This window comes from Lotus japonicus, chromosome 4 (genome assembly GCF_012489685.1).
Source record: "Lotus japonicus ecotype B-129 chromosome 4, LjGifu_v1.2".
Lineage (NCBI taxonomy): Eukaryota > Viridiplantae > Streptophyta > Magnoliopsida > Fabales > Fabaceae > Lotus > Lotus japonicus.
In genome coordinates, this window is record NC_080044.1 from 19,773,425 (window position 1) to 19,798,113 (window position 24,689).

Below are 24,689 nucleotides of genomic sequence, written 5' to 3' on the forward strand. Positions count from 1 at the left end.
ATTATTCATTTTCTTTGGTCGAAATGATATCATTTTCTAACGTGGTCGAGATACGTCCAGTACCATCATGCAATTTCAACATTTCGACATTGGCATTTGGATATTACCATGGCAATATGTTTCATCAACATATAATATCAATCCAAAGCCAGTATCAAATCTCAACCATGACCCCAATACTTAGCAACACAAACTTCGACCAATTCATTGTTTCTTACCAAGTTGGCATATCATTTTGTCACGAAGAACATTTCTCTTTTATTTTCGGCAACGTGTGCCGAATTTCGGCAATGTATGCCGAATTTCAAACAAAAATATTTATATTTCAGCCAACCCCTTTTGGGCTTGAGGTCCTTGGCAAATTCTGGCTCCTTTTCACCATAACCTTCTGATAGTCACTTGTAGTCTTCAATCCTTTATAGGATTTTGCTGGAAATTTTCCTTTGCTCTCACCTTCATAAGTATAGGGAGACTTTGGCTTAAATTCAGCCATATTCACCTCATTTTCATCACTACCACTATCCTCATCAGATTGATCAATTTCATCTTGATCAATTTCAGGACTTTGAGTGGCTCTTATGCATGAACTTTCTTCTCCTTGAAAAACTTCTTCAGGCTCGTATTTCTCAAGTCTTAGTTTCTCTACTCTTTTAACCTTATGAGCCAATTGAGTCATATCTATGAACTCATCATTAACCAAAATCTTTTTAATCGAATAGTCTAGGCCCCCAATAGCCATTTTTACTAATTCGAATTCAGGCACATGAGTAGAACATCTAGTTTCCATATGCCTAAATCGAATTAAGTAGTCATCAATTGGCTCATTTGGTTGCCTCTCAACATTAGCCAAGTCCATTAATGTCACTTTGGTTTCTCCTCTAAAGAATTGCTCATGAAAATCCATCTCCAATTCATTCCAATTATGGATTGAATTAGGAGGTAGAGTAGTAAACCAAGTGAAAGCATTTTTCGTCAAGAAACTTGGAAAATATTTCATTTTCAACAGTTCATTGTTAGCAAGATCACAAATTTCAAGTTGGTACCTTGCAATATGCTCAACAGTTGATTCACCTGTGTCTCCTGAAAATTTAGTAACTTTTGGAACCTTTCCTCCCCTTGGTAGTTCTGCTTGAAGAACTACTTCAGAAAACGGAGACGTGAAATTTGAACGATTGGCATATCCAACATTGAAACCATGATGATTTAGAACTTCTTCGACAGCATTGGCCACATTTTGTGGCCCCCCATAGTCATTTTAATTTCGATTAACTAAGACATTGTTGTCTAAATTCTGATCAAAATTCTGCGGCTGATTTTGGACTGAATTTTCTTGTCCATTTAGAACTTCATTTGTACCAAAATTATGATCTTGAGTCAAATTTTGAGGCTCATTTTGACTAAAATTCTGAACTTCACGTTGAGTAAAATTTAGAGGCACACTTTGACCGTAATCAGGAACTTGCTGGAACGTTTGGTTTAAAGGCGGTGCTCCAAGAACATCAGCAATTCGACACAATTGTCGAGTCAAGTGTTGAGTATTTTGAATGAGAGGATTAAACATAGTTGACATTTGTTGTGTCAACATGTTCACCATATTGTACCTACTTTCATCAGTTTGTTGCCTAATTGATTCTAAATCAATATCAGTGGTTGAATTTGAAGGAAATAAATTCAATGAACCACTTTGAATCAAAGGCATGGTCATTCTTAATGTGCTGAACTGAGTGTGTTCATGACCATTTGCTCTCTGCCCAGAATTTTTAAAGATGGCATTATTTGTCATTCTGCCATTAAACATTTCCTCAAAATTCTTTGCTTCTCAAATTGAAATCAAAAGGACCAAATTCAAAGGCTGAATACGATCACACGTATATAGCCTTTATCAAGTGGTGTGTATATCCAACTGGAAAGTAATATTGGGTAACGAACATATTCTAGTCACAGTCACTATGGTCTTGATATTTGAATCCACCTCCAATAGACTCAAGATCAAATTTAAATGACACTTTAAAACTTAGTTTTCACTAAAATGGTCCCACTGGGCGTGCCAATTTGTTTACACTGATTTTTGGTAAACAAACAGAATCCAAAAGAAATTTAAGGACCGGATTCGGAGTCCTTTCTGGGTTCTTTAGTGAAGACGTTTTAAATGTCAAGGTTGGGTTTTTGTGAAGAACGGTATGAACAAAAGGGAAAAAAGAGTAGAGGATCGAAAGGAAAAAGAGGAACAAAAAGTAAAAAGGAATCAAAATGGCAAAGGAAATGAAATTGCATTGAAAATTAAAGGTGAGAATCACAGCACACTCTTAGTCTCTTTGTAGCCATATGTCACATGAGACTTGGAGGCATCCATGGAGAGTTTTGAGTAGTTGTGTGACTCTGAATATTTTTACAATCAAATTTGCTACTTATAGAACTTGGAATGAAACTACTACTAGATCCTACGGTAGAGATTAAATCTTAGAAAATAACTCCCTACACTAGAGCCATACACTTGGCATAATTACAAATAAAATGACTTGCAGCACTTCCATTTTCCAAGCCACATTCATGTTGCATCTTCAGTAAGTAACTGCCACATTTTCCACTACTCCACTTCAATAGCCATTAGCCCACTAATAGACATGTGTTTATTTAAAATAAACTGCTTAAGCCCACTAGTAACCTTAACTTAGCCCGGCCACTACTAATTTCCACTAACTGCTTCTTCTAGTAAGTTCCACTTTGCTTCCAACACTTGCATTTCGTCTCTGTTGTCGAAATTGATATTCTTCTCTTATCACCTTGAGCCAATTTGTGTCGAAGCAAGCCACCTAGTTGTTAGTGGAATTCTCCTTTGAATGTAACTAGTCTTTAATGAACCAAGAAGCTGATTAAATTCACCATGCATGCTGCCACGTTGTTTTCCCTTTGAACTCCATTCATTAAGCACCTTGGCATTAACATGATGCCATGTTTTTCCACTTTAACAAATACTACCTGGTCGAAATACTAGTCTAGTATATGGCCATATAACTTCAACCATCATTTAGCAATTTAAATATGTGCCACATGATTCTCGACCCAATGCCAATATCATATTTCGACCACTTTGATATAATGAGTTTGTCAAATGAGTTTGGACCCGGTGACAATACCATTTTTCGACCAATATAGGAAAATAATAATAATTTGGTTGTAAAGGGTAAAAATTACACTAAAACATACCATGCATCCATGTACACCATATCTCAATGATTAATTTCTAAACCTGTAAATTTTGGTGTTAACAACCTTAACAGATTCAGTGCATTCTTTTTCAATTTTATTTTTGATTCATGTGCAGTACTATCAACCTTTTTTTGGTTTCATTTTCATTTCAAAACTTCTATGACACAGCTTTGTTGTTCTTTCAAAATTTCAAGGCTTTTATTCATGTTTAGCACCTCGCTTGGAACGGGTCAAAATGGATGGAATCAGTGGCGGAGCCAGGAATATTGTGGAGTCTGAGCAAGTCTAAGCCACACATTCAAATGGTAAACTAATAGATACAATATATAAATTTCCATCAACTCATCTAAAAAGACACTACAAGATATCCAAATTGGCATATAACGCATAAAACAACGAAAAAATCGAAATATTCAATTTGGCAGCTAGCCCAAATTGGCTTTAATTTCGAATAACAAGCATATGGTGGATGCAATGAATGAAGAAATTAAAGCTAGAGCAAAACTTGATAAAGATGCTACATTCATAGATAGCCTCTCAATTTTTTTTTTATACATCGGAAAGATAAATTACACCCGTCAGGAATCGATCCCTAGACCTCCTCCTACCCAACTCATATGTCCCCCTCGCTCCTACCACTTGAGCTATCCTACGGGGACTCTCAAATATTTTATTTAAACTTACTAATTCTTTTGCTTTACCACTTTTTATCTTTAGCTTCATAATTTACAACTAAAATTTCCGATGTATCTTTAAACTTAATCTCTAGTTGAAAACATCAAGTTACTTACTTACTAACATCAAATTACTTGTTTCCAACCACCATAATGAGCTAGAGAGAAGTTCACAAACCAAATTTATTCAGCACTCCACAAAAGTCACAAACTAAATTCATTCTAAAACAGGATATATTCTAAAAAGAGAGTGGGAAGGATGGAAACCACCCAAAACAGAATACAAAAGTCACAAACCCACCACGAGCAAAAATAAAGAAACAGGGCAGCAAGGAAAAAGAAGTGAGAAACTACAGCAACAGAGAAACAAAGAAATACACAACAAAACTAAACTTGCAACTGATTGTCTGCAGTTGTTCGAGAGGTGGAAGAAGCTTCCTGATGACAACTCGTATTTAGCTATGATTATTAGGGAGTGTTGTTTATTTTCATGTCATTTTGATTATGTAAGCCTTATTTTTGTTCGTAGAAGTGGCAACTCTGCCATTGATTTAATTGCTAGGATTGCTTCCACTTGCCCATAAGTAGTTTGGGTGGAAGAGGCTCTAACCAGACTCTAGCTTTACTTCAGGCTGATGTATTTGCTTCTATGTCCATTTCGATTTAATGCATTTGCAGCTTGATTACAAGAAAAAACATGTTCTAGAACATTCTTCAATTTTTTAGTTTTTAAAAGGATTGTTTAACTTTCTTAGATTACCCCTACTTAATTTCCTTTAGATTTATTTTTCCAAGTTAATATTTCAAAATTTCATTTCATGAGAGTAGTTTTTGGAAAAATTATTAAATGCTTTATTGATGTTTTTAAGTAATTTATACTTCATCCGTTTCTTATTAGAAGTCACACGTTCTGAAAAAATTGATTCTAAATATAAATCACCTTCTAATATTTATGAAACATTAAATAATATTTTCCAAATTTACCCTCATATTTAATATGAAAGAGATTGTGAAATTTTTAAAAATTGTGAATTTCAAGAGATAAACTGATGAGAAATTAAGCATATAATAATTAAAGTATAGAGAGAAATTTATTAAATTTGTAAATTTTAAATAAGGGTAACTTAGAAAAATTGACATACCTTTTTATAAATTTATTAATATTAATTTACTTTTAACTTCATTTCAAAAAAAAATTACTTTTAACTTATAGAAACATATGGAGTATTTAGGAAAAAAATTGCATGAGTAATTTAGAAATAGGAAAATATGGAGTATTAATTTCTTTCAAAATTCCTATTCACCAAATGCATTTTTATTTTTAGGCTTAATTATGTTTTGACACCTGAAACATAGCAAATGTGAGATTTGGTTTTTGAAAGAATATTTCTTAGTTTAAAATCTCAAAAATATACTTTAGTATGTGCTTCCGCCTTTATCGTTGAGTTTCGTTTATATGACTCGCAGAATAATGACTTAGGGCTCGTTTGGTACGTCGTATTAGGCATGATAGTATAAGCTTATACAATACATTATGGACTTATCCATTGTATAAGCTTATACATCAATCCCCTCTTATACATTAAAATGATTGATTATTTAATCCACCCTATAGATTATGGATAAGGTATGATAAGAGTATGATGTATAAACTACTTGAATATATTTAATCAACCGCCACCACAACCACCCTCCACTACCACCGCCGTGAGATGCAAGTAAATTACACAAGAAAGGGGGGGGGTTTGAATTGTGTACTTGAAAATTGCTTTTTAGCACTTTGGTTAGTGAAAAGAATATTAGTTCTTAAGAAAACGTTTAGTATGAATTTTCGTAAATCGTTCAGTGCGGCAGAAATATAAGCAAATAAGGCAGACGATCAGCACACAGAGATTTATACTGGTTCACCCTAAATGATTGGGCTACGTCCAGTACTTGGCCACCACCAAGATTTTCACTAGCAAGTATCAAGGACTTATCCAATACAAGTATTCTCAAGGACTTCTCCTACAAGTATTATCACGGGCTTCTCCAAGTATTCTACAGGACTCCTCCTACATGTATTGTTTAGGACTTCTCCCACAATCTTTACAAGATTAATTCACTCTATAGGGTTTCTCTTCGTTCAAGAGTAAATGTAGAGAATTTATAGCACTGGAACTCTAAGTATTTGGGTTCAAATTTGACTTTGCTTCACTTGAGAGTTCTAAGTCTAAGAGAGAAAGGAATAAAGAGATTTGACTCTTTTAAGGTACGAGGTTCTCTCTTTCACTTGCAGAAATAAAGGTTTAGGTTTGACACTTAAGAAGTTTCTGCTTGAGCTTTGAATGCTTTGAAGAAGATTGGAATGAATGCCTGAGTTCTTGTCTTTCAGAAATTAATTCTCTTAGTCTTCAATCTTCAAGAGTGCCTTATATACTCGCTTGCTAGTGTTGTAGCCGTTGTGAGGCATAATCCGACCGTTGCTCTAGTCGTTGTGTTATAAGATCCATCCGTTGATTCAAATGGATTCGGCTGGTAGCTTCATTAAATGCAAGCTCAGAGGCAAGTCTATCATTTAGCCGGAAAGGTGATGTTTGTCAGCTAGTAGGTGGTGATAGACTTGGGTTACTTTTCAGACATGAGATAATTGGGAAATATGGTGTTGACGGCTTGTCATTTTCCCTTGTTGGTCAGCGTGCCTTTAGCTAAAGTAACATAGTCTTCACGTGATCAAATTTGAATGTAAGTCAATTGGTTGCCTTTTGATTTGAATGTAGGGCAATTGGTTGCAATCTGACTTTATCTTTTGCACTCAAAATTTGTCTTCAATCTTTCTGACTAATGACGTGGCATTAGACGGTCATAGTAGATGTGTCTTGACTTGAGTGAGTTTGCTTGCCAAACAGTCTTGTGACTTCTGAAGCTTCTCTTTTTGTGATGATTGAACGTTGAAGCATATAACACGAATAGAGTTTCTCCTGAAATTCAAGTGTTATAATAAATTTAGTTTCAATAGAAATACTTCTATAAAAATTGTTGTGATCAAAATAAGATTTTAAAAACGTTATGATGCGTTTGAATTTAACACGCCGCAACCACTACCACCGCCGCCACCGCCACCATCCATGCTCCACCACTGCCACCATCATTGATACAGTCATCGTTATCGCCACTATTACCACTACCACCGTCGTCGCCACCCTCCACCACCACCCCCGTCCACCGCCACCACCACGCCGCCGCCACTACCGCCACCACAACCACCACTGTCGCCACCACCACCACCACGCTCCACCATCGTTGATACCGTCATACCACCACTACCGTCGCCCCACCCTCTACCACCACCACCGTTGCCGCAACCACCACCATGTTCCACCACTTCCACCATCGTTAATACCGTCATACCACCACTGCCAACACCACCCTAGACCACCACAGTCGCCGGTCGCCACCACCCTCCACCACTGTCACCACTGCCACCATCACTACTGTCACCACCAGATTATACAATGTAAGACAAAATGTTGTATAATATTAAAATTTTATCAGGTCTTATCCTATCAGGCCAAATACAATCATGCAATATACTATCAAACCTTATACTATACTCGTATCAAACGAGCCCTTAACCTTCCTAACTTTAAATAGGAAGCGTAAACTATCTTTATGTAGGTTCCCACTAGGGTGGGCAATTAAGAAAATGGTCCACCCATGGACCAGGGGTGTTTTTCGTAATTTACATATCCAGAAAATTAAAACCCTAAAATTTTCACACCTCCATCCTCTTCACCAGATCTAGATCCTTCTCCACCTTCTTCACTAGACCACAACACTAGATCCAAATCTAGAACCTCCTCCCCTCTGCCACCTCGTCCTCCTCCACTCCAGATCCCTCTGCATCTCCACCGCGCCAGCTACGAGGTCACCGCCCTCAAACTTGTCTTCTTTCTCATTGTCCTTAAACTTGTCTTCTTCCTCTTTGTCATTCTCAGATCTACCTATAGACAGTAAAAAGCCCAGATCCACAACGAACCCAGATCTCACGGCGCAGCGGTTGTGGAGAAGAAACGTGGTGCCATTTTGTGCAACATCGCGGTGATGGGGTCCCAATGCGGTGCTAGATCGGAAGCGCGGTGGGAGTGGGTCGCGAGTGAATCGAGCCCAGATCTGAATGGAGGGGTTGGAGCACGGGAACATGGTGAAGATATGATGAAATCTCGAGAAGCTTTTTTTCGACCTGATTCGCGGTACGAAGGACAAGAGGCTCAGAGCTAAGGGACCTGTTAGGATGCCTACTAAGGTTCTTAACATCACTACTAGGAAATCCCTGCTACTGGTATGGGGAACCTGGCTTGATGTGGAATTGTGGATATGTATGCTTGGATGGGGATTAATGAGTGTGGGTCGCGAGACATATTGCTCGGTGGTTAATTTGTAGCTTTAACTTTTGCTACAGCAAGTATTGGCTGGATGCTTATATGTGTCGGTTGTTTCTATTTGTTTCCTCCCATGTTTCTTTGTGATTCTAAGACCATTTCGGTTCCAAATTTTCATGTTGTGATTCATTGTTTATTTCTTATGTATTTGAAGTTTTGATTGTGGAACTGAGTTGATTTGTTCTCTGAGTAGTTTTACAGTATTTGAAATCATGCTTGAAGACGTTGTAGGAAAAAAAATGATGATCGAATCTGGAAATCTGAAAAATTTGATGAAATCTGGAAATCTGGGTTTTGATGAAATCTGACAAAGTTAAAGCATTTGGGAATGAATTTTAGAAATTATTATTTTTGTTTTATTTTTTAATTAATAAGACAAATTTTTTTCCTTTTATCCTTTTTAGGATCTTTCAATCCTAGTCATTCATATATAGAATATTCTTAGATTTTAAGATCTAACGGTTCTTAATAGTGGTCCACCCATGTACCAAAATGTTAATTGCCCACCCTAGTGAACACCCTTTATGTAACACACATTAACAAAACTTAGCGGTAAAATTAGGAAATATTTTTAAAAGATTAAAACCCAATTTTTATATATTTTCAGAGACTAAAAACATATTTAAGCCCATTTTTTTTATTGTTAGAGCAATAAATGAAAATATATATCCACTTTTTGAAAATTAAAAACTTGGTTGAATATATGAATATATTTAAGGCAAACTTTTACATGATGGTTCATGAGAGGGGGTTACAATGTTGTTTCGGTATTACCCAATAAATGAATGTCATGTGTAAGTGGGTGTCTTGTGGGTGCCATGTCATTGTAACTTCTAAAATTCCAAATATGGTCCCTCGACTTTAGTGTTCATCATATTGAATTATTTATGATCTTCATCTTCCTCAAACACCTTTAACCCACAAATCATCAAAACAAATTACCCATTTTCTCCTTTACGGATTCACGCATCTTCCAGTTCTTCTTTTTCCCTATTTCCTGAAACCCACACCTTCCCCCAACCCAGACCCGAGAAATTATCCAACCTTCAACCCCCAAGCCTCCTTCCCAACACACCATGATTCTCAACTATTTATCACTTCCTGTTAGATGAACATTATAAATCTCAAATCTATCCTTGATTTGAAGTAATAACCTTTTGGCTTCTCAAATTTCAAATTCCCATTTTTTCCATCTCTGCTTTCTCTTTATTGCCTCCACCTCTAACCTATTAATTATATGCATCCTTTTTTATGAGTGTAAGGAAGGACTAATATTAACAAACAATGAAAGAATCCTCCAGAAAAAGACGCATATTCATAGACGAAGGCAACATCCACGAAAGAAAGTTCATCAAGTTAATCTTTTTCTTGAAGCTTTACTTGCAGATCTGCATTATAGAACACTGATTAACCTTTTTCTTGAAGCCTCTGGTTTTTTTAAACCAGCCCCAAATGAAAAGTTTGAATTTTTTCCTTCCCTTTCGTTTTATGTTATGTGTTTAAGCCTCTGGTCTTCATCAGTATTTATCTTGGGTTTTCTTTTTTCTGGGTTTGAGTAAGGGGATGAATGCACGCGGTTCGACTGGGTGTGGTGCTATGGTTGCGGCGACGATCTCTTCATTCGTTCAACCTGCCAGCGGTGGTCTTCTTCCTCCTTTCCCTTCTCTTATCCGCAGTTCTCATCTCTCATCTCTCTTCACTCTTCATGTTCATGATCTTCATCGTGTTCATCGAAGGGAGAGAGGGATGGTCGAAGGTTTTTTTTAGATAGGTAGAAATGGTTGAAGGTAATTACAGATTTACTAAATTTGGGGATTTACTTAGGGTCAAATTAATTGGTGGGATTTAGTTGTGGGATAAAATGCAAGACTTAAGAAGTTTAAGGATCCCAACTTAGAACATAAAAATTTATTGGTCAAATAGATGACATGGCACCATAGCATCTTATCATTGGTCACTATAAGGGGAGCATGGCTGCTGTTTAAAACACAACCAGCATTTTTAAGTTTGCCTATATTTAAACCTAACTGACTGTGCCGTCTCTTGCATTTCCCTCGTACCTGTGCAAAATCTCCTCCTCCTTCTTCTTCCGCCACGGCATTCCTCCTCCGCCTCAGAACAATCCACACCTTGACAAACCCTTCTCTGCTCCACCTCCGCCGCCGCCTCTTCTCCACCTCCAACTCCGTCCTTTATCTTCTGTGTAAAAAACAATACCAGTTCCTCACTCTGACAAACCCTTCCACTTCTCTGCTCCGCCACCACCGCCTCATATCCACCTCCACTTCCGGCGCCACCGTCGACGTCGACCCCAACTCCATCCACCCCTCCCCTTCCTCTCTCAGAGAACTCAGAGACGCTATCAAACAGCTCTCATCCTCCACTTCCAACCCAACATCCGCCACCTCCTACCCTCCCCCTTCCGTCATCTCCAATTTCGACCCATCATCGGATTCCAAGTTTGACCAGTTAAAGGAGAGCGCATTGAGTTTGAAGCATAGGCAGGACGTTGATCGTCAACGAATATCGAAGCTGATCACGTCCAAAAATGCTTACCTCCAAAAGATCAAAGATGATCTCACCGAGTTTTTCAAGCTGTATGAGGAACTCAAGCGCCTCCTCGCGGTTTATCTACCGCAGAATCGCGAAACAATTGGGAATGAGCTTGAGACCTTATTTACAAGGTTGAAGGAAATGGAGAAGAAGACAGTGGAGGTTATTGAGTTGTCACAAGAGTTGACCAACTCCAGACTTGTTTCCATTTATGAGATTGAGAAAAACTTGTCCCAGATAAGGGAAGATTTGCCGCACGAGGTTTGGAATGAATTGAATGAGGAGCTGACGAGGTGTAAGGAGATGGAGCACAGCGATTTTCAGTCGTTAGCCGATGAGACCGACCTTCAACTAGCTTTTATCAAAGAGCATACAGAATTCGATAGCAAACTCGGTAAGATGCGGCGGACCAACAACCACTGGGGGTGAAGTTGAAGTGGCTGGCTGACTCACCGGTTTTCCAGGCATGTCTTTTGCTGTGAGATAGATAAAGGGGCAGGGTGCACAGGGGGGAGGGGGGACTAGTAGAATTTCAATCTTTATTAGATTATGTATAAAATGGAGTTTATCATGTTGTCTTGGCTTAATGTTGAGGCTGCTGGTTTTTTCTCTATTTATTGATTTCGACTACAAATTTTGCTGTGATTTTACTGCTCTGTGTACCCTTTATTTGTTCTGATCTCATCCTTGTATGACAATACGCGACTAAACCATTTGTAGAATATAAGATAAATAGGACCACTTAAACAACTAGTAACCATTGGATGAAATTGCATTGGCCTTGCTCAAGTCAGTATTACAAGAGGCAGGCACTTAAATACATTGGAAAATTTGAGAACATACAACACATACCATAGTTCTTAAGTTGTAGTTTTTATGGGTTTTGCTTAGATTTTAAAGCTTGTTTGATAACTTGAACCGTGCAACCTCTTTTGACGTGTTTGTAGCGGTTGTTAATAAATATATCCCTAGTTTTGTGTCCAAATGCATGCTCATTTGAACAGTTGGCTTCCATGTAGCATGTGTCATTGTTGTTTGGTATCTATCTAGCAAAATTCAACTTAACTCCTTTATATTTATTATTCTGGCGGCTTTGGTGGTGGCTGTTGTTGTTGTGCTTAAGTATGACTAGAACAAATATAGTATATTTATTACCTTCAAAACTTGCCACACTTGTTAATAATCTGCTAGAAGAGAAAAGTAAGGTCCTATGATTGTTATCTAGATTCTCTACCTTCATTAATTTTATTCAATATGTATTATTAATCTTCTTTAGACTGATTTTAGACTTCCTATTTTGACGAGGGACGATCAGTTAGCTAGAGATGCTACTAATGAAATAATGACTTACCTCTACTTGAACAAATGGCATTTAATAAGTCTATTCTTTATATGAAAGGAAGAATAGAAGAGATGGAAACTGTGTTTAAGATTGTTGGCATTAGTAAGTCTGTTCTTTGTTAAATTTCTCATGATTGCTGATTTACAATCTGGTTTGTGCATTTGTTCTTATTTCTGTAGTTGTTTTAGTCATCGTAGTTTGATTTTGTGAGTTTATGTTTAAGAGTGATTCAAGAGTATGTTGGATGCGATGGACCATGGTGTTGGATGCCTTGAACATGTGTTTTGGCCTTGTTTGGTTTTTAATTGACTGAATATGGGTTGTTGTAGTCGTTACTACAGTTTCCTTATAATTATGGCTGCGGCGTGAACTTGGAAATCTAATTTTTTTGGTACTATTGGGGAATGGATCATTTCAACTACTAGGGAAATTGGAAATTTCAGAAGTAGGATGTGATTCTTACTCTTGTTAGTGATGATTCCAAGAAACTTCTAGTTCGAGTCCTTTTTCTTTTGTGGGGGGGACTTGGGGGCAAAATTGTTCTGGATAATTATTGATTAAGCATACTAATGTAAACCCTGGAAGCACTTATACTACCGTGGGTGCAAACATAGAAACCCGTTTATTTAGTAGCTCTAATATTTGATCTTTGACATTCAGATCTATGCCACTTTATATTAGTAATGCAAGTGCCAATTTGTGCTTAAACATAGATTTTCCGTCCTTGTTTATAATCTGCTGGGGGGGGGGGGGGCATAAGGTTATATGACTGTAAATTGTAAAAAATCCTTTTCGTCTAGCTATTGGCAGAACTTGGAATCCTTTGACTTTGCCATTCTTGGGTCTTCATGTGGGAGTTCTGGTTGAGTTGGGTAAGTGGTTGCTGGGCCCGTATGGTTGTTAGGCTCTTTGTCAGTTGATCTTTGGTTGTTCAATGGTTTCAATTGCTTTCTTAAGACTTCTAGTGACTTTGGGCTCAATGTTGTTCTCTTCATCCAGTTTTATAAAATTCAAGGAGGAGAAACAATTGTGATGCAAAGCCCGCGTTCTCTCATAGAGCCGGCTTCTTCTTTTCTCTCTGCTTTCGTGTGATTGCTCCTGTTATGTTCCACTGTTCCATATCCTGGTCGTTCTCTAACATTCCACCACTGGCTCATCTCACCTTTTCAGACAACTCCACGATCGACCTTGTCATATGACTCAAGGTCGTTAATGCAAGGTGGCATCACCTATCGAGTCTCATGGCGTGACCTAATCTGCACATCGTTCACAAGAATAAGGTTGTGCATGTCTTCCTATCTTAGTTTCAAGAGTTCAAATTGCAACCACTGGAACATAAGAAGAAGGAAGTGTGTCGCGTATAGTGAGGAATTGGGTCCACCTGGTTCAAGAAGGAACCCTGACTTTTTTTTGTTAAATTTTTGTTTTTGGATGAATTTTTCAATGGCAGCAAATGTACAGGCCAGTTTTTCATGTTAACTGCCTCTTTGTATATCATTTTGACATAATTGGTTTGAAATGTATAGAGTTGGATGATGTGATGAATTATATTATTTTGGTTTCACTAATTATTGATTTTGTATTCATGATCAAAGATTTGTTGAATAACTGTTTGTCACAACTGATACCCGTGTGTTAGTCAAAATAGCAGCATATTCAAAGCTTGTTTGGAAGTGGTGTGAGTGTGAGGGGTAGGATTTAAATGGCTAAGTCATGAAGGGTATGGATTGATTTCTAATTATACTACAGCCTTTTACCTTTTTAAATGTTACTTTGTGTAGTAATGATCCTTTCTAAATTCAAATTTTGATCCCTTAACCAGTGCCCTTAGTAGGACCCATATAAAAAGGAAAATTGTGAGGCTTTTGAGCCAGTCATGGTAAAAAATCTCCAAATTTTAAAGAGAAAAGAAAAAGAAGCTCATATTCTTCAATGAAGACTTAACACATAACATAACATAACAAAATGGTATGCATTCATCATGTTGTTGCAATAGAGCACATATTCACAGCACCTATGAGCCTAGCTAAACTGGTAAAGACAAATCGGTGGCTTTGCACCTATGCATTTATCTATGTTACTTCCAGGAAATTTGCTGTGGGAGATTAATCTATAAATGGGTACTTAGATGCAGCTTGAATAATTACACTGGATTCATCAGTTTAGAAGCCAAAAAAATTACACTGATTGGAGCAGAGTATTTTCTATAGAAAACTTTGGAGCATATTGCCCTGATTTATGGGCTTCAATAATTTGGGATGATCAACGCGAACACCGAACTGAACAACAATATTGATGGAACAGAAACAACAACAACATGAATAGTACATCTTCAAGAACCAGAACCTGCAATAAAACAAGCTGAGTCGCGAAAATCAATTCATTGTCCTTGAGATTTTTATTCGGATATTTTCTCAAACACTCCCCCAGGATTATACAACCCCTTTCGGCAATAAACCGGGTCACATAACTAGCGAGATCAATTTCTCAATATGTCCAAGAAGTAGAGGAAGTAGAGGGGAGAGAAAGGTGGTGAAATATTGTTGATATGTGTATTGTTGTTGTGTGTTTTTCTCATGAGAAAAGGCTTGGTATTTATAGGCAAGGAATTGTGAATAGCAAGATAGTGGAGAGATTAATGTTGGGCGGCAAATATTTAATTACAGGGTGGCAACACAGTAAATAAGGGTGATACCATCTAGGTTGGATGGTGGCATTTAAAGTGGACGGTAAACACATATAAAATATGTATGAACTTTGAAATACACTCAAATTTCCAACATTTGCTTGAATCTGAAAATCTCTAACTGTTATCAGTTTGTTATCCCCTGGTGTATTGTTTTTGGGTTCATGGTGGACTGGTTATGGAGGGCCAGGAATGAGTTAATCTTTGAAGGAGTTGGCAAGCTTGCTGCCGTGGTGAGAAGGCTTATTAGTGCCTTGAATGAGTTTGAGCTGATTTCTAGAGAACATGGGCTTAATATGGGCTTAATCCGAACGCTGTTAGTAGGGGTGTACAAGGGACGGGTTGGGACGAGTTTTGGTTAACCATAACCCGGCCCTAAATATTGATTGGGCCAATTAATAGACCCTAACCCGTCCCTAGACCCGAAGCAACCCGACATTATGCGGGTCCAATTTAGGACGGGTCTATGTAGGACGGGACCGGGTTGGCCCGAGAGACAATAAGTTTAAGATTATTTAATACTAATTGCAAAATTTAAAGATAATAACATACTAAAAGAGTTATAAGTTGGAACTATTTTTTGGAAGAAATAACTTGAAATGATTCAATTCTTTCATAATCTATTGCACTTGAGGTTTACATTTTGTTTGATCATTTCTTCACCTTTCTCACATATGCATAATACGCACACATGATTTTCTCTTGTTAGAACATGAAAGTGTGCATAGTTTGACAAACGTTTATTTAATTCATAAGGTAGATGTTAGACATTTTAATCTCATCTACATGATAAGATAAATTTGAGCACCATGTATCACATTTTAATCATTATAACAAATTAAAATTTTATAAAATATATATGTGGGACGGGCCGGGTGACCCGAGTGTCAACCCGAACCCGACCCTACCCGAAGTCAGGTAACTCAAAAATCAACCCAAACCCGGTCTCTTTTAATGATCGGGCCGGGTTGAACCCGGCCCTAAAGGCTTGGGCCGGGACGGGTTGGCGGGTAGGCCGGGTCTTGTACACTCATAGTTGTTAGTAGAGTTCAGAGAACAGTGGTTATAAAAAAATATGAAAAAAACCGAAAAAGAATTGTTTTTTTTTTGTCTTGTTCTTTGATAAAGACATGTATAAAAAGGATAAGGTTACATAAAAAGGGGATTGCTTGGAGCATGCCAATGCATCTGATAGCAGCACTAGGCAGTAGGCACTGTGGCAACTTCATATGCTAAAAGCCAAATGTTGCATGAAATAGGCCATACAAATGAAAGGGGAAAAAGAGGAAAATGCATAAGATTGGAAAAACAGAGAGCATCACATTTGAGCATTTTTCAATTTCTGTTATCTTTTCTTCTTCCCCACTCTCTCATAGCAGAATAAGCAACAATATAGTACAACAAAACAAACAAACCCTTCTCTGCTCCATCTTCTTCATCACTCATCAGCCATGGCATTCCTCCTCCGTCTCAGAACAATCCACACTGTCACTAACCCTTCCCGTTCTCTTTCTCTCCTCCACCACCACCGCCACCTCTCATCCACCTCCAACTCCGGCGCCGGTGACCTCCTCCGCCTGAGAACATTCCTAACTTTGACAACCCCATCTCAGCTCCACCACCACCGCACTTCCAACTCCGTCGCCGGCGACCACCCCAACACCAACCATCCCTTCCTCTTCTGTCTGAGAAAAATCCAAACATTTCTGCTCCACCACCTCCGCCGCCACTTATCCACCTCCAACTCCGGCGGCGGCGACCACCCAACCTCCAACAATCCCTCTCCCTCCCCTTCCTCTCTCAGAGAACTGCGGGAGGCTATCGAGAGACTCTCTGCAACTGATTACATTGTGGCGAGTAAAACCCCAACCTATACCATCTTCTCCTTCGACCCTTCCTCCAACTCCAACGCCGTGCCCGACTCCTCCTCCGCCGCCGATTTCGTTCCCACCGGAAAGTTGGATGAGAAGCTTCACCAGTTGAAACTCAGCGCGTTGAACTTGGGGCAAAGACAGGCTACTGATCGCAACCGCCTATGGAAGCTGAAGGAGTCAAGAATCGAACTCCGGAACAAGGTCCTCAAGAATGTCACCAAGAGTATCAGCAGGGTGCAGGAACACAAGGGCGGCAAGGGCAGCGCGCGGTGGCCGGAGATATGCGAAATGATGGTGAAGGAGATTGATGGCTTAATTGCAGAGATGAAGAGGTTGGGGGAGACGACGAGGCAGGATATGAACTTGTTAGGAGTGTTGGTGAAATCCAGACTCGCTTCCATTGATGAGATGGTGAAAAACTTGTCGGAGATAAGGGAAGATTTGCAGGAGGAAGTGTGGAAGGAGCTGAATGAGGGGCTGTGGAGAGGTGTGAGCAGGTGGAGCTGAAAGAGGCTACATTGTTAGCCTTGGAGATGAAGCAGCAGATTGAAAGTCTCTATCACAGAACCAAGAACCTCTATGAGATACGCCACACTTTCGGGTGAAGTGAAGTGACCGGTTTTTGTTTCCAGGTATGGTTTTCACTTTTCACTTATCAATTGTTCAAGAGAATGATTAATGTTGTGTGATACTGTGATCAGCCCATTTTGCCATTTTTACCAGTTTTGGGTTGAATGTATGACAAATGCTTGATTTCTCATTGTATGATTTTGGTTGTCTTTGCTCTTTTATCACAATTGGAGCTAGATAAGTAGGTTGACATAGAAATCTGGTTCATGTTTGTCTTTGCTTATCATTAATCTTAAGATCCTGAGGGACTGTAACTGAAAATCAGAAGAAATCTGGTTCAGAAAATTCAGACTATAACATAATTTTCAAAGTAACCTCAATTTCATAACAAGATTTAGACAAGGGGATCAAGTTACTCCAAACTTTGACCCTTCATTTTATTTAAATCTTAAGATCTATGGTTATCAACTTATCATCATTAATCTTAAAGATCCTGAGGGACTGTGACTGCAATTTTATGCGGTTTGAATTGGCACCTAGACTACTGGAAAAAATAGTTTTGTTCCTTATGGGCTTATGGCTATTTGCAATATGTACCTGTCCTGGTATTTCATAAATAATGGAGATTGCAGCTGTAAAAAGAGATATTAGGAAACTTATTAATTCATGGCCAAGTTTGAGTACACATAAAGATGAATACATTAGTACAATTCATGTTGCTTGTTTATCATGAAGCTTGCTGACTTTCCTACAAGTAGACTTCTAGACCACACTATGTTTCAAATTTCATTGGTTTGCCTCTTGAATTTCTTGAATTACACACTTTGGTTTTCTCAATTAAATTTACTTCCTTGTTTTACTGCAGGTCTTTTGCTGTAGGGTGCACAGGGGAACTTTTATGAGCCCAAATTATGTTCTAACTTCTAATTAACTATGCTAGTAGAATTTCAATTTATCTGTATAAAGGTGAATATTAGTTCAAGGTTTATCATCTTGACTTGGCTAACACATTGATGTTTAATTAATGTCTTCTGTGTCCCTCCTTGAATGTTGAGGCTGCTGGCTTTTTCTCTGTTTATTGATTTTATCTGCTAATTTTGCTGTGAGTTTAGTGCTGTGTATACTTTCTTTGTTCTGATTTCATTCTTGTATGGCAATATGCGGCTAAACCATTTTTATCCGGTCTCTTTTCATTTTACTCTTAATTTTATCCAATAGCCATTTTTGCTTATTTTTTAACTTTATTAATTAAAAATTCCAAAAAAAAATTTAAAAAGCTGAAAAACATGTGAATGGCATTTAAAAAGCTAAAAAATATTTTAGAAAAAAAACAAAATGAAAAAAGTGTTTGTTTGGCTTATTCTTTGGTAAAGACCAACATGCATGAAAAAAAACAAACAAGGTTACACTAAAAAGGGGATTACTTAGAGCAAGCCAATGCATCTTTATATTTCCATATGCTAAAAGCCAAATGTTGCATAAATAGACCATATAAAAAGAAAGTCGATAAAGTATAACATAATTGATAGATAATTTATCTTCTTAAGCATTTAGTTTAGAGTTCAATTCATGAGCGGTATGTATAAAAAATATTCTTTTGGAAAAGACCTACCCTTGAGATGAGTGCATATCCACTGTTTAGGGATCAAATCTGCACCTTTTTTTTTGGGTTAAAAACTATAACCGTCCCTGAACTTTGGGCGAGATTTGAAAACCGTCCCTCGCCGGAAAATTATCTGAAAACCGTCCTCAGACTATTGAAAACTAAATTGACCCGTCCCTCCGGCCACCATCCCTCCGGCGAGCACCTTATGTGGCACGCCACGTCATTTAATGAGATGACGTGTAATATTTTTTTTTAAATAATAACAATTAACCCTAAATCCCAAATTAACACAATTAACCCTAAATCCCAAATTAACCCTAAATTCCCAAATTAACTGTAAACAACAAAATCAACATCTATCCTTTCTGTTATAGCTTTCGTCCGAATCCCATCCCTCTCCCTTGCAGTTTTTCATCCTTGACGAACACGAAGAACAAGGAGACAAGGCTGCGATCTGGGTAAGGTGATTCGATGATCTGAGGACGAAGTAGGCGACAAAGAGCACGAACATCGAAAGAAGATTTCCAGGTTTGTAGTCTACTCGTATCGCTTAACATTTTAGGGTTTCGAATACGATTTGTGAGTCCGTAATGTGTTTTTGTGCCTTTCATTGCTAGTTGTGTGCTGTTTTTACTTGGTTTCTATTTTGGAGTTGAATCGGATTGTTGCTATTTTAGGGTATTTGTGTGCGATTTGGGTTTAGTGATGCTTGAAACTATGCATGTTTGTTCATCACCATTGCTTGTTCTTGACATGTGTTGTTATGCATTTTGTAGGATGAGTTTCAGTGTGCTTGTTCATCACCATGGGGTTTTCGCCAGGGAGCCACACTGGCATTACAAAGATGTCAAAATCACTAAGGTTGGTGTTGATAAGGATAGGTGGGGTTATTTCGAGTGCCTTGATACCGTGAAGGACTTGGGGTACACAAGAGGGAAGTTCAAAATTTGGTGGAGGACACGCGATGATATTATTGCTCACAACTTCAGGCCTGTATTGACTGACAAAGATGCCATGGACCTTGCAACATTTGCTATCAAAAACATGGGTGGTTCTGTGCATTTGTTTGTGGAGCATACTGCTGATGAACTGCCCTCTAGTCCAATGGAATTGCTGAGGTTCCTTGATGGTAGAACTCCTCATCTTGCCTATGCACCAACATCAACTAAGTCTACAAGTATGCCTTTGAAGCCTCCTTCTAAGTGTGCTGCAGCAGCAGCTAAGGCTACAACATCAAATAAGCCTTTTAAGCTTCCTTCTAAGGCTCCATCCAAGCCTAGTCCTTCATTATGGGCTCCATCCAAGCTTACTCCTTCTAGCAGGCCTCCATCCAAGGCTACTCTTTCAATGAGTTCAACTGGAAAGAGGCCTGCTCCTTCAAAGGTTGCTTCATCTGCAAAGAAACCTGCTACTTCCAAGGCTACTCCTTTATTCATGGCTCCATCAAAGGCTAAGCTACTCTTTCATTCATGGCTTCATCTGGAAAAATGCCTGCTCCTTCAAAGGATGTTTCACATGCAAAGAAACCTGCTCCACCCAAGCCTACCAGAAGGTCATATAGGATTATGTGCACTGTTCCAAAGACAAAGCAGAAGAGGCTTCCTGTTTTATTGGAATTGTCTAGTGATGAAGAGGATCAACCAGAAGTACAAGAAGAGGTGCTAACACAACTGGATAATGATATTGCTTATGATGGAGAGGGTGAGGCAGAGAACCAGGATGAAATTGATGCAGATGTGGAGGTTGAAGGTAAGTCCATAAAACTCACCCTTTATGTGCATTAATACATACAATAGTTGTTTCCAATTAATGATATTGTTCATGTGAACTTGATGTGCACTTCAGTGACAGTGAAGAGGAGAGGACACAAGGTATTGATGATGGATTTCAATCAAACACCGTTGGTGTGGCTGAAGCACTTTTGAATGAGCAGTTGAGGAAAATGACTGATGAGGATTCTAATGTGCATGTTGTACAGAATGTGGATGAGGAAATTGGTGGATTTCATGGTGATCATGACATGGAAGCTGGTTGGGAGAGTGAGGACTTAAATAGCATGTCAGAAGGTGACAGTGATGATTCTAATGAACCTGATAGGAGACATCTGCAGTTCAGACCTGAAGATATGAGGCCAGAGTTCAAATTCAGGGTGGGAATGGAATTCACTTCACTGCAGCAGTTTAAAGAGGCAGCTAAAGACCATGCTACACTTACTGGTAGGGGAATCACTTTCCCAAAGAATGATTTTGACAGAGTTAGGGCAGTGTGTAAGAAGAAAGATCAATGTCCTTTTGTGATGTTGTGTAGCAAGGTTGGTGGAAAGCAGACATTTGCAATCAAGACTCTGATTGCTCCTCATACATGTGGCAGAGTTTTTAACAACAAAAGTGCAACATCCAGCTGGGTTGCAAAGAAGGTGGTTGATAAGATGAGGGGTTCAAGGAAGATGAAGATCAATGATGTGGTTGAGGAGATCAGGATAGGTTTCTCAACTGGAATAACAAGGTACAAAGCATGGAAAGCAAGGAAAATGGCCTTGGAGATGGTTGAGGGAGATGCTAGCAGGCAATACTCCTTGCTTTACAGATTCAGTGCAGAGCTGAGGAAGGTATCCCCAGGTAACACATGTAAGATGCAACTAGAACACCCTACTGGGGCTATTCAACCAAGATTTGGGAGATTCTATATGTGTCTAGAAGGCTGCAAAAGAGGATTTTTACAGGGGTGCAGGCCTTTCATTGGCTTAGATGGGTGTCATTTGAAGACACAATTTGGTGGGATTCTGTTATGTGCTGTTGCAAGAGACCCAAATGACCAATATTTTCCATTGGCATTTGCTGTTGTTGAGTCTGAATGCAAGGACAGCTGGGAGTGGTTCCTTGATTTACTTTTGCATGACATTGGTCCTGATAGAAGGTGGATCTTCATATCTGATCAGCAGAAGGTAAGTCAATAAACTGACCCTTTATTTGCATAAATACAATAATTGTCAATGAATACTTAGCATCTCTATGTTTGCAGGGCCTCATGTCATGTTTGGAAGGATATGAGCACAGATTCTGCTTGAGGCACCTTTATGCCAACTTCAAGAAGAAGTTTGGAGGTGGGGTTGTGATTAGAGATCTCATGATGGGAGCAGCCAAGGCAACATATAGACAATTATGGGAAAAGAAGATGAATGAGCTGAGGGCACAAAATCAAGTAGCATGGGAGTACCTTATTGCCATACCTACAAGGTCCTGGTGTAAGCATGACTTTAGCTTCTACCCTAAGTGTGATGTGCTCCTAAACAATCTGAGTGAGTCCTTCAATGCAACCATCCTTCTGGCAAGGGACAAGCCAATCTTGACTATGATGGATTGGATTCGAACTTACCTAATGGGTAGATTTGCAACTCTGAGGGAAAAGTTTCAGAAATATAGAGGAGAGGTGATGCCCAAACCCATGAAGAGGTTATCAGTGGAGATAGAGAAAAGTGCATACTGGTTTCCTACATGCAGTTCAGAGGATAAGTTTGAGGTTAAGTTCATGGGTACTAATGGTGATAGCTTCATTGTAGACTTGAGGGCACAGTCTTGCCCTTGTAATATGTGGGAGTTGGTAGGAATTCCATGCAGGCATGTTGTTGCATGCATATCATACAATGGTCTAAACCCACAGCCCTTTGTGCATGATTACTACAAAAGAGCGGCTTATGAAGCAACCTATGGTCATGAGATCAGTCCTATTAATGGCCAGACAATGTGGGAACCTACCAATGACCCTGACATACTACCACCACTGTTTAAAAGGAGGCCTGGAAGACCTAAGAAACTGAGAAGAAGGGACCCTTATGAAGATACAGAGCAGACACATCTACACAGAGGAGTTGCAAGGCACAGGTGCAGTAGATGTGGGCAGCATGGACATAATACAAGGAGATGCACACTTCCCCCACCTGTAAATGAAGAAGGAGAAAATTCTCAAGCACAAAATGAAAGTCAGGTCATTAATGAAACTCAAACACAAACTGAAACCCAAGCACAAAATCAAGTTCCCACAGTAAGTATAATTCAATTATAATTGACATATGAACTGAAAATTGAAAATTGCATATTAACTGAAAATTGTATATGCATATGAACTGAAATTGCAGGATGGAGGAACCTCTCAAGCTGGGCCTTCTCAGCCTGGGCCATCTCAGGTTGCTAGACCACCTCAAGTTCGTAGGTGCAGCAGATGTAAGCAAGTTGGACACAATTCAAGGAGATGCAGTCTTCCTGTCATAACTCAAACTGCTACTTCTCAAGCTGTTCATGTAAGTTTATTGTATACTTGACAGATCTAAGGTCATATACAACAAATCATTATTCTAAAACAATTCATGAAATTGCAGGATGGAGCCTCCCAAGCTGTGCAATCTCAGGTTGAAGATGGAGCAAGAACTCAGGTCGAAGGTGTGGCGAATCTGCCAGGATCTGGAGCTGCATCTCAGGTTCATGGTGGGGAAGATCTGGCAGCTGCATCTGCATCTCAAGCTGTATGAGGAGGAATGATTGATGTAATTAGGGCTAATTACTCTCTGTTTTGTTTTGGTAGCACATGGGTGCTCTTTTTGATGTACTTTGCATAGCACATGTGTGCTCATTTTGATATACTTTGGACACCATATGGGTGGGTTTTTCTGATGTAGATGACATTCAATGTGGACCACAAGTTGTGATGTTATGTTTTTTATTGCAAGTGGGATGGACCACTTTTTCCTATTGGGATAAATTTAGTCAATGAGATTCTCTTCTCTAATTGCTGTTAGCATTGATTAAAGGTTATAATATGCTTTATTTAAGTTATTTGTGCTTTCTAGGCCAGTAAAGAAATCAGAAACAATAAAGGGACAAGGGAATACAACAACTTTTTAAAGGCAACAACAACCATACTTTTGTCATTACTTTTCAATACCAAAGCTGTTACAGTTGAAATTTTGTCAAGCTTACATAGTGCTATTGCAACCACAACCAACAAAGATGCATCAACCTAACTAGTCACAATTCTACCTACTTGAATTTCCCAGAAGTGAAGAACAACCCTAATCCTACAACCCACAACAGCACAGCAAAGCCAACACTAAAAAAGGCCACATTATTCTTCATGGTTTCACAGTCAAGCTTCCTTTGCAGTTTGTTGTTCTTCTTCTTGCTTTCTTCCAATTTTCTGCTCAATTCATCATGTTTCCTCTTCAAATCCTCCAATTCATGCATTATTTTCAGTAATTCAAGGTCTGGTTGTCTTTCAGCACCTTGCCCTTGGACAAAATCATCCCACAAGAAAAACCCACAATCTTTAGATGTCTGCAAATCAAAAAGAAAATCATCACACCATTGAATTCGAGGTAAAACAGAACCATGAAGGGGTAGAGGAGTATGATTTACCTCGAAATTCCTGCATCTCCAGAACCTCCGACCTGGGTTCTTAGGAGTGTGTGAGGTCAGGTGCAAAATCAATTCTCCACACTCGCAAGTTCCTCCAGGAGGCAATGCGTTCAGAGAAGAAGCACGAGAACCAGTGGCAGAAGTAGAAGAAGTTGTTGGTCTTCTCATCGTGTTGCTCGTGTTGCTCGATGGGAGAAGCAGAAGTAGAAAACGGAGAACACGATGGGAGAAGAAGGTGAACACGATGGGAGAAGAAGGGGAACACGAAGGGAGAGCAGAAGAGGAAGAAGGGGAACACGAAGGGAGAGCAGAAGAGGAACATGATGAACCCTAACTCAGATTTGG

The 24,689-nt window shown here is 38.9% G+C and overlaps 3 protein-coding genes and 1 long non-coding RNA gene across 4 annotated transcripts; 2 read left to right on the forward strand and 2 right to left on the reverse strand.

Moving 5' to 3' along the window:
• Nucleotides 1-325: 325 nt before the first annotated feature.
• Nucleotides 326-1,783, reverse strand: LOC130712434 (uncharacterized). Its single transcript, XM_057562270.1, has 2 exons — nt 1,357-1,783; nt 326-1,137 (listed from the first exon to the last, which is right to left on the reverse strand). The coding sequence occupies exons 1-2, from the start codon at nt 1,781-1,783 to the stop codon at nt 326-328; spliced, it is 1,239 nt and encodes a 412-aa protein (XP_057418253.1).
• Nucleotides 1,784-16,078: 14,295 nt separating this feature from the next.
• On the forward strand, nt 16,079-18,443 carry LOC130712811 (uncharacterized). Its single transcript, XM_057562624.1, has 2 exons — nt 16,079-17,392; nt 18,196-18,443. The coding sequence occupies exon 1, from the start codon at nt 16,338-16,340 to the stop codon at nt 17,265-17,267; it is 930 nt and encodes a 309-aa protein (XP_057418607.1). The 5' UTR covers nt 16,079-16,337; the 3' UTR covers nt 17,268-17,392; nt 18,196-18,443.
• Nucleotides 18,444-22,806: 4,363 nt separating this feature from the next.
• LOC130713776 (uncharacterized) lies at nt 22,807-23,679 on the forward strand. Its single transcript, XR_009011020.1, has 3 exons — nt 22,807-22,977; nt 23,072-23,233; nt 23,312-23,679. It is a non-coding gene; the product is annotated as an uncharacterized LOC130713776 (long non-coding RNA).
• Nucleotides 23,680-23,969: 290 nt separating this feature from the next.
• Nucleotides 23,970-24,512, reverse strand: LOC130712435 (uncharacterized protein At4g04775-like). The gene is made up of 2 exons (XM_057562271.1): nt 24,345-24,512; nt 23,970-24,263 (listed from the first exon to the last, which is right to left on the reverse strand). Exons 1-2 carry the CDS (start codon nt 24,510-24,512, stop codon nt 23,970-23,972), a joined length of 462 nt encoding a protein of 153 aa, XP_057418254.1.
• Nucleotides 24,513-24,689: the final 177 nt, after the last annotated feature.

Excerpts from the sequence above, each read along its gene's own strand:
- LOC130712434 (XM_057562270.1), bottom strand. The coding sequence starts at position 1,783 with ATGACAAATAATGCCATCTTTAAAAATTCTGGGCAGAGAGCAAATGGT. Across the intron at positions 1,138-1,356 it reads GACTCAAGATCATAATTTTG|TTCTTCAAGCAGAACTACCA; the intron begins GTACAAATGAAG and ends TTTCTGAAGTAG.
- LOC130712811 (XM_057562624.1), top strand. The coding sequence starts at position 16,338 with ATGGCATTCCTCCTCCGTCTCAGAACAATCCACACTGTCACTAACCCT.
- LOC130712435 (XM_057562271.1), bottom strand. The coding sequence starts at position 24,512 with ATGAGAAGACCAACAACTTCTTCTACTTCTGCCACTGGTTCTCGTGCT. Across the intron at positions 24,264-24,344 it reads GGAGATGCAGGAATTTCGAG|ACATCTAAAGATTGTGGGTT; the intron begins GTAAATCATACT and ends TTTGATTTGCAG.